Here is a 13246-nt window from a genome sequence, read left to right as displayed (position 1 = left end):
TGTCGATATCAATGTCTCTAAGAAGTTATACCGTTTTTTCTTAAGTTGATTTTCAAACTGCCGTCTTGTTCGAACTATTCTTTTTTTTTTTACACCAAAGGATCCGAGTATAAAATATTGACGAACATTCTATTTCAAGCTCGTGAAAACACGTGACGCAGAAAATGGTTACGGTCTCGATTAGACTTTATCGTTCTCTCATTAACAATTGTTTGAAAGTGATCAAGTCTGGACAAATATTTCCTTTGTGGAGGGGAATATAAATTTATCGTGCTCGTTATCGGTTCGTTGGTAACAAAGAGGTAAACATCGAGCGGTAAACTTTTAAAGATTTCGAATTATTTCGCGCGCAAATTATAATTCTTATACACACGATTGTGTGTATAATCGTGTCGATCGAATTTAATGCGATAACGTGGTAAGATTCAATAGTTGCACGTATATCGGTGATATTTTCCAGCAGTGTTCCAAGTAATTGGGAATCAGAATGCACTTAACGCTTTTCGCGACACGTGTAATTACACGAAAACATTTGTTGGGGCATACGTATACATATTAATGCTCGTATTTATTTCTGTGCTGAGTAAAGTCAGAGGTGATATACTCAAGCAGATAATTACGATACAGTGTTATACAATTTTACGATCGTACGATATTTTTCGTACTGCATCTTAGTTTTATATCGCTGTACTTTATCTTGCAATTATTTTACACCGCGTCATTCGCCTCTTATTTGATCAAATGATGCGCTTCGATGGACACTGTGCCGTGCTATTATAGAAAAATCGGCGTGCTATTTATTAACCAGGCAGCTGTAACTTTATTTTTATTTCTGCGATCTCAATAAAGAAATAAATAGCACCGAAGTATAGTCTACTCGTGGATATCGTGTTTTATGTTCAGCGATTAAGTTTTGAACAGATCATTTTTTTTTACTTTGTACTGTGTTTATTTCTGCGTTATCTCGACGAATAAATGTATTAAAACATATTATTACGTACAGTGCAATATATAACGCGCGCAAAAAGTACTGTTTTGTTATTTGTAGGTACGAGAAACACGTTCGTGTGGAAAACGATCCTTTTTAGGTTCGTGATGCGCAAGGTAGCTGTGCATTCCTACGTTTTGCGCATTTATAGTGTAGAAACGTTATTTTTACGTTCAGTACGCGAAATAATTTTCGGACAATGTACGTTCAATACACGTAATTGTTTTATTTGCAATATAATTATCAACTATACAAAGTTGTGAGATTATTTTACGTCGTCTCGTAGTTTGAGAAACTGTGTCAGAGATTACGGACTCGTAATACGAAATCATAACTGTTTGATAAATTCGTATCTTCGGCAACTTACGTAATCTCTACTTTCGAAATCCGCAATTAACTACGTTTAATACCTACTTAAGATCTCGGAGGTGATACGCGTTATCAATTCGCTGTAAAATCTTCGATTAATGTTGTATTTTTAAGACCGTAATAATAATTCTTTATACATCTAATTATTTTCTAACGGAGTTTCCCAAAGACCACGTATCCTTTGATCCTTTTCAATTATCTTTCACTTTACGAAAGTGTACTGTTAAATTTAATAAGCACATGATCGCGATTTTTACATACGTTTGAAAAACGTGACAGCAATTTCCTTCCGATTTTGTTCGCACGTCCTTTGGTTCTGACTAATTTTATTAACTCTATTAAAGGTATTCGATAATTTGTGTAATTATCGATTCGCTTAGTTTGCGTTAAAAAAAAATTCTTCCAAGCAAACTGTAACGAATAAGGAAAACTTTATTCGCGTCTAATTGTATCTACACTGCTCAGTTACACGAAACGCGTAACGTGATATTAATTTTAATCGCAGTGTACGTATCTTTTTTCTCTCGCATGTATCAGTTTTCTTACGAGTTCGCACGAACAGAAAATCCGTTGCACCTCGAGGAAATCGAGTTTTTCTCACGTTGAGGACTCCGTAAAGGTGAAAAGTTGCTCGCAAGGATATGTTTAGATATTGAAAATCGGGCAACTATAGACACGTGCGTGTTTACTAAGGAAAGCTGTCTATGTTGATAAATATAAACGCGTTGCAAGACGAAAATATCGCTGCGCTGTCGCATAATTATGCTAGCAGAGCGATTACGTATCAATGCCGAAATGTTTAAGATTTGTTCACGAACGTTGTTACTAAAATTCATCGATCTTTATCGCTACGAATTGAATGGTCTTTGTCAAAAAGAAAAAAAAAAAATAGTTACCGAGGAAAACAATGCTTCGAAAAATAAAAACAACAACACATTTTACAGAAATAGTATTTTCGAGTGAAATTATACTTGCATTTTCAATTACGAATTGTTTTGTAGCTCGATTCCGAGTTAGCGTAGAGATAGTATCGGCGAATGGTATTAGAAAGTGTTGAACTCTACGATACACGACAGAATATCGTGCAAATTTATGCAGAGTAGTTTTTATCTGACTGGTTCTTTGTTGCGCGGGTAACGATAATTCTCGGTTTGTTTCAGTTAGTTCGTTAGCAACTTCCGGTGTGAGAGAGTCGTGCGACAGATGTGCACTAATTAGAGAAGGAGTTTGCGAACGAAGAAAGAGGGTTGAGCGAGAGACGAGAGAGGTGAAAGGAAATATATACGAAGATAAATGGAAAGTACAGTAAAGTACGAAAGGCGATGCGACTTTCGGATCACGTAGGCTATCAGAAGACGTAGGCAGGGTGGTTGACAGTTGTATAGTCGAGACAAAGTCAAGTGGTTGGTCAAGGCCACTTATCCCACCGTGACTCACGTCATACGCGACCTCTATTCCTTAGTTTCTGTTCAAGAGTCAATAGAGAACGAGTGTTTGTATCTTCGAGCAAAGAATCGACCGAGGAAACGACAAGGTAACCAAACGGTACAACGAAGATGAACTCATCCTCGAACGATCGGTATAGTTCGATGATGGTATCGGTTCGACGGAAACAACACGAGATATTACAATACAAATACAGAATTTATTGTTGTAAATTTACAATACATTCGGACTACATCGTTGGTTGCCAATATCTTCATTACATACACAATAATAAATGCTGTTTAATATTAATAGTATTTAATAGTACTTAAGCAATAAATAGTCTCGGTTATTAAATTATTAAATTATTAAATCCTAAGTAAATGCAGTTCCGTCAACGTGATACGAACCACGTCGAACGCTCTTCTATGACTTAAAAACAAATCCAAAGTAACTTGAGCCGGTCTGGTTTAGACGAATGATTAAAAGAATCAATGGTGATCGTAAGGATCGCCGTTAATCTGCAAATATCTTAAGTAACGATTGTTGGTACTCGCTCTGGTCATCGATGTGTTAACACATTGCTGGTCGATCGTTCGATTTCAAATTCAAGTTCGAATATGTGATTAAAATGTAATTATCCGCTTAAATGCTCGTCGAAGGAATTTTATCCGATAGAAACTCTTATATAGAGGTGATGCGAAGAATGTTCGGACCAAGCAATACGTTAATACTGTTACTCCTCCGTCATGCCCTCGGTGCCACCTCACCATCTCATTCCAGTGCCTATTCCGAAACTCGGAGAGGGATTACCGCCACGTCCGCGTTCTACCTGACCGAATCCTCTGATAAAAGCTCCATTTCTGAAATTACGTTCGGCTTGGATGCCCACGTGAGGCTCAAAACGTTGGTCTGGCCTTTTTTGGAATCCACCGAACACGTCGCCTGTTAAACCCTCCCTATCGAACACTCGACGGTTAAAGTCGACGTCGTAGGATGGGCGTCGGTCTGGACCGCTCATTGGTTTCTCTGCATGGATGGTGACCGATCCTCGACGATCGTCCTCTCGTTTGGAGCGGCTCAAAGCTTCCTCCTCCTCCTCCTCCACTTCCTCAACGTCGCGTCGCCATCTCATTCCTGTGCCTATTCCGAAACTCGGAGAGGGATTACCGCCACGTCCGCGTTCTACCTGACCGAATCCTCTGATAAAAGCTCCATTTCTGAAATTACGTTCGGCTTGGATGCCCACGTGAGGCTCAAAACGTTGGTCTGGCCTTTTTTGGAATCCACCGAACACGTCGCCTGTTAAACCCTCCCTATCGAACACTCGACGGTTGAAGTCGACGTCGTAGGATGGGCGTCGGTCTGGACCGCTCATTGGTTTCTCTGCATGGATGGTGACCGATCCTCGACGATCGTCCTCTCGTTTGGAGCGGCTCAAAGCTTCCTCCTCCTCCTCCTCCACTTCCTCAACGTCGCGTCGCCATCTCATTCCTGTGCCTATTCCGAAACTCGGAGAGGGACCACCGCCAGGTCCGCGTTGCACCTGACCGAATCCTTTGATAAAAGCTCCATTGTTGAAATTACGTTCGGCTTGGAAGCCCAAGTGAGGCTGTGGTGGCTGTCCTGGACGAATGTTGAGTCCACCGTATGCGTTACCTGTTGCACCGTTCCTATCGAAAACTCGATGGCTGTAGTCGACGTCTAAGGATGGGCGTCGGTCTGGACCGCTCAGTGGTTTCTGTCCATGGACGACGATCGATCCTTGAGGATCAGCCTCACGTTTGGGGCGGCTCAAAGCTTCCTCCTCCTCCTCCTCCACTTCCTCAACGTCGCGTCGCCATCTCATTCCTGTGCCTATTCCGAAACTCGGAGAGGGACCACCGCCAGGTCCGCGTTGCACCTGACCGAATCCTTTGATAAAAGCTCCATTGTTGAAATTACGTTCGGCTTGGAAGCCCAAGTGAGGCTGTGGTGGCTGTCCTGGACGAATGTTGAGTCCACCGTATGCGTTACCTGTTGCACCGTTCCTATCGAAAACTCGATGGCTGTAGTCGACGTCTAAGGATGGGCGTCGGTCTGGACCGCTCAGTGGTTTCTGTCCATGGACGACGATCGATCCTTGAGGATCAGCCTCACGTTTGGGGCGGGTTGAAGCTTCCTCCTCCTTCTCCACTTCCTCAACGTCGCGTCGCCATCTCATTCCTGTGCCTATTCCGAAACTCGGAGAGGGACCACCGCCAGGTCCGCGTTGCACCTGACCGAATCCTTTGATAAAAGCTCCATTGTTGAAATTACGTTCGGCTTGGAAGCCCAAGTGAGGCTGTGGTGGCTGTCCTGGACGAATGTTGAGTCCACCGTATGCGTTACCTGTTGCACCGTTCCTATCGAAAACTCGATGGCTGTAGTCGACGTCTAAGGATGGGCGTCGGTCTGGACCGCTCAGTGGTTTCTGTCCACGGACGACGATCGATCCTTGAGGATCGGCCTCGCGTCGAGAACGGCTTGGGATCTGGTGAAAAAGAAAGAATCGATCTTACGAGAAGTACTTGACGAGTGGCGGCGAGCAAGGCTGCGTAACAGAGATTGGAATTCAGTATGAGTTGCGTCAATTTTATTATACTTTTCAGATCTGACGAGAAAAATTTGTTTTCAATCAACACTATAATATGTCGGTAGACGCGAAGGTGTTCTCGATATGAAAATGTCATACACGCCATCTTAGAATATTTTCTCATTGAAGAGAACGATCGCTTGTGTCAGTATGTATAGTAAAGGAACTGAGAAGTGATTATCACGGTTTGGTGACGGTCCGTTCATTCTTTCGAGAGTTCTAAATTGTGAATTTAATTGCCTTCGTGACTTTAGATTCGTGTTTGTAAATTACACGAATCGATAACGATTTTAAAAAACCGTGTGTAGAAAATGACCGATACGTTAGAACTTGTGCCGCACTTTCTTAAGAAGTGAAAGGGATGGGTCACTTAGCAACGAGTGCCGTGTCTTCCGGTTGAGACAAAGGTAGATCGTTGGCGAGAGACCGACGATTACACGAGAGGTCAAGCACACGTGGTGGGAATACCTCGTGTAACTGGGCCTTCTTATTCGATCGGTTATTTCGATAAAGTCACGTACGTTATTATTTCTATAAAAATTGATAATAGATAAAGAAAGGTAGATTTGAGTTAGTATTGGGTAAATTTATCCTTAATGGAAAAGAAAAATTGAGTGTCTTTGCCAACGGCAAATTCCCAACGGATTATCGAAGAGCAGTTCGTAACTTGGGTTCTACTTTCGGGACCGATCTACGTGTGAACTTCAAGGAAGAGCAAAGTGAAAATTAATCGAAATAGGATGTATACTCACGTAGAATTCTGGTACATCCTCGTATTCGAGTTCTTGAGCAGCAGCGTATGCGACTGCGCAGAAGAGAGCCAGTCCAAGAACGATGAACCTCATGTTGGTGGAGTTCGTTTGTTAGACTTCGTTGATCGCAAGATTTCTAATGTTCTTGAGTGGAATCAACTGAACTGTATGACACATTCGGCAGGAGCTTGGCCTTATATACAGACTTCACCAGGGAAGAGTTTTCCCTGTGCTCGTTGTGACAGTTTCAATCGGGGGCTTCACCATCGGTTTTTATCCGGTTTTATCTTTTTCTCTTTATACACGATTCTTGTTCGCGGTTGCGGGGAATTCCTCGCGTCGGGTCAGGCAGGGTCATCAGTGCGAGTCTCATCATCAGCGCGATCGATGTTCGAACTCACGATACGTTCGATCGAGTTCAACAATGGCTTTGCATCGGAAAGATGAGAATCTTATTTACGTTTTTTATTCCCGTTGCGTAATTATTGGATGAATCGCGTCTTCTTTCGTGTCTCGTGTTCAACTAGAAATTTTAAGACGAAGTGCGTCACATCGAAGCAAAAGCAATGCACTTTGAGAAATACACGATTTCATTTTGTCCGAACAATTGCACGTTTGAAAAAAATCGGTCGCGTAAGGTGATACACGGAATTGAAACGTTTCAAAATAATTATCAACGTAGATATTGGGTTGTTCGGAAAGTCATTTCGTCTTTTTTTCTTTCGGTGAAAATGAAACACGATTCTTTCAGAGTGTATAAACATTTTCTTAAATTAGATATTCTCCATTTTGGAAAACGAAATTACTTTCCGAACAATTCAATATATTTACACGTCGGGTCCAATAAGAGAGATTCTTTCGCGTATTCGTCGTAACAATTTAATTCGAATTAAAATAAGAATTCTAAAAGTGCGTATCATGCATTCAACTTTTGAGTACTATAAATACTTGCAAGAGTTCAACGTATCAATGCGTTGCGTACGATGAACGCTTATCGGCGTTCGTGGAACACGCTTAACAATTCGAGGTACAGTAATATGCTGCTTCCGCGTGCGTTGCGTGGAGAACTTACAAAACTTAACTGCAAAACGATTACGCGCTACGTGCGCGAAATTCACGCTTTTAGGAGCGTATTCTTACCATTTTTATTATTTTCGATATCTCAGATATTTGATATCTATTAACGTTTACCTGTACGGAGAATACATAGATTTATATCGACAAAAACATATATCAATATATATATATATCTCCCATTCGAATTTCAGCAGGCACCCTGTACATTTCGAAGAAGTAATTCCCAACGTTTTATGCGTTCGCGTGTTCGTCATTTTGCAGCGATAATGCAAACACGCGGCACCGATACAACACCGCGCGAAGTATTTTTCGATGCAAAATCTTTTGTACGTTTTGTAAAAAAAGGCGCCGCTTCATGCGACGAACACGGCCCATTATGAACACCAAGGAACAATAGACTCGATACAACAGGTTGCCCTCTTTTCACATTCGTCCTTCGTAGTTCGCGGAACGCGCAGAGCGCGTTCAAGCGTTCTTTGTCTACGGGGAAGCCCCCTTAAGGATCGGAATCGCCCATAGATATCCATGTTTCCCGATTATCGCATTCGGACGTTTTATCCGCTCGCGAAACGTGACAGATACGAAACAGTCGGCAGACTGTTTTGACGAATCTGTCGTACGTCGCGACTCAGATAACGATTAATCATCTCGGTAGTGCGTCCCCGTGGAGTGCACTTGTGGCTTAAAGACATTAATCGAGTTTTTCCCCGTCAAGCCGACTTGTTGATTTCACTGCTCGTTCCGTGTCATTTTAACGCTGACACTGCTGGCAAACGTTGCTCAACGGGTTGGTACGTTAATTATCTTTGACGTACAGTCATTAACACGTTCACGGTCCACGTTTGTAAGCCTGAACATCGTTGGAGTATCTTACCGATTTTCGTACCAATAAATATTCTACTCTTTTCTCCGTACGATGCGCATTATTGACTCTCTGATACGTTTCGCGGTTTTGGAAGAGCTTCTGGTTTCATTGTACGGGGGATAATTCGTCGAATTGTTGCGACAGTGGACTATGTGAACGTGTTTAGGATTCTTTTCACGTATTTAAAAGTGTAGGAAATTTTCACGAATATTCTCTCAATTGTCTAGCATTATTATTTCTGCGATGTATACACGTTTGTGGTTCTGGAAGAGCTTCCGGTTAAATTGTTCGGGGAATATTCGTTGAATATTCGTTCGAATATTCGGAACGTGTTCATGAATTTTTCACGTGTTTAGAAGCTTCGTTTCGCGCGTCAGGAGAATTCCACGAAGAATTTCTTGATTTTTGTTTAGTTTTTCGTTGGTTGCGCGATGTTGTTATACAGACGCGTCGTTGCGATTTAAACGAGAAGTGTATGACACGCCTGTACAAATTCCCGGTACAATCGAGTGTTGGGTGACTCTTTGTGAAAATATATATCGAAAATGCAGAATACAATTTGCTGCTACGAGGTGTCGTTTTTGAGAAAATCGATATCGAAACTAGGTCGGATACGCGTGCTGTTAAATACGACTTGGTTAATGCGTCTAGTTATAATATGTTGCTTGAACTTGTGTTTATAAATATTGATGGCGCGGTATTATCTGCTCTACGTAACTATCTTTTAAGTAGTTGAAACGAGATGAGAAGGCAATATTTACCGTACCGTCAATGTTGGTAAATATCAAGTGAAAGTAACGAGTACCGGGAAAAAAGAACATTGAATTAGTCGTACTCGACTGTATTCCTGGAAGAAATTACGAGAAATTTTCTAGTCAGCTTCCGTAAGCAACAATCACACATTATCGCATTCATTACGTTATCTATATTTCCTTCATTCGTGGTATTAGATTTTCCTTAACGCGAGACTGATTTTTCTTCTTCTTTCGATACTGTGAATTCGTCCCTTTACCTTGGACGCGTTATATGCAACCCAATAGGTTAACACTCACATACGAAGAACGTGTATGCAACTTAATTTACAGACCGATAAATTGACGTTTATTTACGGATCACGTGTATATACGGTTTAAGAAGTTGACATTCCGTTACGAAGGACATATTGTTTACGCATTCTCAATGAACGATAAAGAACACACAAGTACGATTGCGAATTGTACATTTAACGGAATATTACACGATACCTTCGTATATCGAAAAATGTATATATATTTATTTTTGTATTAATTGGCCCATACGTACGGTACGGTACTATCGAATTGATATAAACACGCATATAAAGTAGCGTTGTAACCGTCAATAAGTTATATCATTGTATATTTATATGGCGGTTTTATTGTCCCCAATTACTATTCACTGTATTCAATGGCTACAGCGCTCAATAAGGTTAATGGATTTTGTCATCTTACGTGTTATGCGTAATAAAAGCCTGTTTAAAAAAATTCTTCTGCGCGTTAGGTGTTGTCACGATATCCTTTCAACAGTTATCGTTGCGTTGGAAAATATTTACAAAACGTTGGAGAAGTATTAAAAATATATTCAACCTTTCGCCTTCGCTGCGCCGAATGAAGAAAGAAACCAATTTGAAATTCATTCTGACCTTAAAACGTGGAGTCAAATTTTTATTTTCGATATCTGTACATTCTGTTCGACGAACGTATCGATCAACGACGAAAATTAACAAAATCGAGACAATTCAGGGGACTCAAAATCGTTGTTCGCTCCACTTTGTTTTCGTTGCGCTCGTACGTGCGCTAAGTGTTGAAATATTTCGTTTGCAAATAATGATGTTTTTCTCTTTTTTTGTGCAGGTGAATTTCCTATTGACACAGTTCACAGCACTGGCTTTGGCCGGATTTTTAAGAACGTTCCTTAGCCCCGGCGCCGTACCAACAGCTACCAGACATGTGTTTGGCCTCATCTTCGGTCTCGCGTTTGGATATTTCTGCTTTGGCTGGTAAGCGCGTTGTTCGACATTAATTAATTAGTCGAGAACCAGCTGTGACAAACACGAGACTGTCTTTTCTTTTTTTTTTCAAAAAGTCATTCTACACTGAAATTACACAAGGATGTAATTTTACTCTTGGTGTAAGAGTTATAGTCATTCGTTGGATGCCAACGATCTTCGAACTATGAGTTACGATGACTTTTCTATGGTTTCGTTTTCTTTTAATCGTGCAGTTTCTTTAACGAGTACTTCTTTCCTAACAAATATACAGACAGAACCCTTTGCTCGAATTGCTCGATCTTTGGATTCGAATTTGTTCGATGTTCGAATAAAAATGGAGGTCGTTGAAATCAATAGCTCACGAGACCACCGATCGAGGGCATTGAAACACTGATCTGTCCCGTGTTTATCAAGGTTGCAAACCAATCTGAGTATCACCTGAAAATTTCGTATGTATTAGAAGATGAGACGTTTACACGTCTCTATTCAGGTGCAAGTGGTCGTATTAAGCACTTGATGTGAAGATAAGCGGATATACAGTCAGTCGCACAAGTCTATGTTCATCCATCTAATACGGTATAAAAAGTCGAAGTGAATTAAGAATGAAAACCGTTTTAGATCTATGTCTGGAACCTAAGATCAACAAAGTGATAAAGTAACGATAAGAGAAATTTTTGAAAACTCTAATACATTATTATCGTAACGTCTTTGTACCCATAAATGTCTGCAATACTCGTGCCTCAATTTCGATGTATCTTTCATTCCGTATTTATTGATTTATTTCTCATAAACGAGTATTTTTAACTCTCGTTGTCAAAGAATTGAATACGGGTAAAGTTATCTCTAATATTTTGTATAACAGTGGAAATTTTCGTAGAGTGTGCACGTACACATTTGTATAATTAACGTAGTGTTGCTCAATCACAAAAATGACCACAACTCGTAAATCTCAAAGTCTATGTTTACATAAGCAGTTTTTTTTTTATCCTTCTCGTATCGTTGAATCTATCTCTATTTTTAAAGATGCACCCCGTATAAAGAGTAGCCTAGTTGAACTTGTATGAAACCAAATCGGATACGGTAGCTTGTTTCACGATTTCAAGGTGAAACCGACTTCGTTGAAATAAATCTTTTGTCTAGACGGAAGCGTCAAGGTGGGATCAAGGTCGTTGTAAGAATATTTAGAAAGGTGTCCATAAATGTTCACACACTCGGGTATGTGGCTTTCTCGGCAAAAGAATCTCGATAAATCCAACCATTACCGATAAGTAATCGAATGCTTGCAAAAAAAGCTTGCAAAATTCGATCGGTGTCGTAATCGAGATACTTCCACGAACGAATGTCAAGCGCATTTTTAATTCAAGGCCGAATTATGTCACGTTCATTTTTAATATACAGTTGTTCAAACTCGAATCACTTTGCGAGCACGTTTCGCGTGTAATTTGTTGTTCGACATTGAATTACCTTTGGCTGCAACTCGTTGAACTCGCTGTGATACACAACACGAACTTAGGTATTCGAACGACCATTTGGAAGAATATGAATCGTCTTGTTACCTAGCTTGACCTTTTCGTCTGGACAAAATTTATTCGAATAAAAAAACACACGTTTCTCGAAAACGTTCGAATCCCGATTGTATCTTTTGAAAATGTTTCGCTACATCGATCGAAACAAGTTAATCTTCTCGCGAAACGATTTATCGTGGATTCCATTATACACTTACGGTAGATTTTCTAGCGAATGTTTTGTAATATTTAATACGAAGTATTTTTCTTACATCAATTAACCCAACGCAATATGTTTGAAGATGTCGTTTCTTTTCAGGCAGGCGATACACCTTGCAGGCCTTCCCGCATTATGTTACATAGCAATGCGCACACAAAATCCTCACAATCTACAGAGGCAAGTTACCATACAACGATACAATTATTTATAATATATATACCACGGTTTCGTCGAGAGTTCCATCATCGATCAAAGATTTCGTTCGCTCAGCGCGTTTCGTAGCGACGATAAACGCAAACAGACCCGAGAAAAACGTTCGCCACTTTGTTTCCACCGTCTCTGGTACAAATCGTCCAGATGGATACAGTTTAAGCTAAGCTCTAAGCTTTTCGAAAGCCTTTCGTTCCCTCTTTCAGCAAGGATTAGTTCACGAACACATGGATCTCCACAACGATACGTAATACACCGCGTAAAAACACGAATGAAATACAGAGTCTATAAATAAAGATTTGTAAATGTCTGCTTAGTAACGTAGAAAATGAATCATTGTATATTATCGTCGTACGGACTGAACTGTCTCATCTTGGGCGTTATCGGTACGCGTACGTGAATACGTTGCAATTTCTGTTTAAAATTGACTAGAGTTCTACCTTTCACGCGATACAAAAAAAAGAAAAAAAAAAAAAAAACGCGTTCGAGTATAATATTTTCGGTACGCGAGAAAATTGAGAATGTTACAAACATACCGAACAACCGTGGTGAGATTCGAATACCTTGAAAACGAACGCGAGTTTTTCAATATTTTTTCAAGTCGCGTCGAATGAAAAAAACGCGCCCGATATTCGAGGATAGACCGCGAAGCAACGGTCGCTGATATTTTTCTATTTGTTGGTTTTCTATTCGTAAATTATCTTCCATTACGGTGGAGACGTTAAGTACGATAGTAAACGCGTCGTATTTGCGAGTAAAGGCGAGATACTCAAAGCGGAAGCCATTCCACCTTCGTTCTCGGCAAGACGGTCAACGATCGCTTCTTGAACTTACTAACTCATCTTGGTAACACGTTTCAGGGTTGTACTGACGACCGCGCTGGTCTACTTATCTTGCGTGCATTACCATCGACAGATCTACAATTATGGCTCGTACACACTCGACATCACCGGTAAGTATCATCCGCCATCTCGGTGACCAGGGAATTCGGTTTCATTTACCGCGTGGAGCATGTGTCAAGTTTCGACGTGCAGACATTTGATACAGCGAACGATTTGCGACTGTAATCGGAGCCGTGAACAATAATGGAAACGCGGAAACGTCGTTACCAAGATCCACGATGCTTTCTGCGATTTAAACGCGCACTGCGCAGTGAGAATCGCTCGACGAGATTCCCCGACCAGTATTCGAATCCCGGTCTTCTTCCTTTTGT

General features: G+C 40.7%; 2 protein-coding genes across 4 annotated transcripts in view; one reads left to right on the top strand and one right to left on the bottom strand.

Moving 5' to 3' along the window:
- The window catches only part of Oys (lysophospholipid acyltransferase 6), a 30710-nt gene that overhangs the window by 11961 nt on the left and 5503 nt on the right, over window positions 1–13246 (top strand). For 2 of the 3 annotated variants that reach the window (XM_076323621.1, XM_076323622.1), the window contains exons 2-5: window positions 2518–2624; window positions 9962–10107; window positions 11923–12000; window positions 12894–12985. In XM_076323621.1, coding sequence (XP_076179736.1) covers window positions 2518–2624; window positions 9962–10107; window positions 11923–12000; window positions 12894–12985 — 423 coding nt within the window. The remainder of the gene's footprint in view (window positions 1–2517; window positions 2625–9961; window positions 10108–11922; window positions 12001–12893; window positions 12986–13246) is intronic. The other variant, XM_076323623.1, reaches the window with a different exon arrangement.
- LOC143152957 (uncharacterized) lies at window positions 2983–6325 on the bottom strand. The gene is made up of 2 exons (XM_076323620.1): window positions 6149–6325; window positions 2983–5294 (listed from the first exon to the last, which is right to left on the bottom strand). Exons 1-2 carry the CDS (start codon window positions 6239–6241, stop codon window positions 3549–3551), a joined length of 1839 nt encoding a protein of 612 aa, XP_076179735.1. The 5' UTR covers window positions 6242–6325; the 3' UTR covers window positions 2983–3548.

This window comes from Ptiloglossa arizonensis, chromosome 11 (assembly GCF_051014685.1).
Source record: "Ptiloglossa arizonensis isolate GNS036 chromosome 11, iyPtiAriz1_principal, whole genome shotgun sequence".
In the NCBI taxonomy this organism is placed as follows: domain Eukaryota; kingdom Metazoa; phylum Arthropoda; class Insecta; order Hymenoptera; family Colletidae; genus Ptiloglossa; species Ptiloglossa arizonensis.
The sequence above is the reverse complement of the archived record's forward strand: the minus strand, read 5'-3'. Positions and strand labels throughout refer to the sequence as shown.

Excerpts from the sequence above, each read along its gene's own strand:
- LOC143152957 (XM_076323620.1), bottom strand. The coding sequence starts at position 6,241 with ATGAGGTTCATCGTTCTTGGACTGGCTCTCTTCTGCGCAGTCGCATAC. Across the intron at positions 5,295-6,148 it reads AGGATGTACCAGAATTCTAC|ATCCCAAGCCGTTCTCGACG; the intron begins GTGAGTATACAT and ends CTTTTTCACCAG.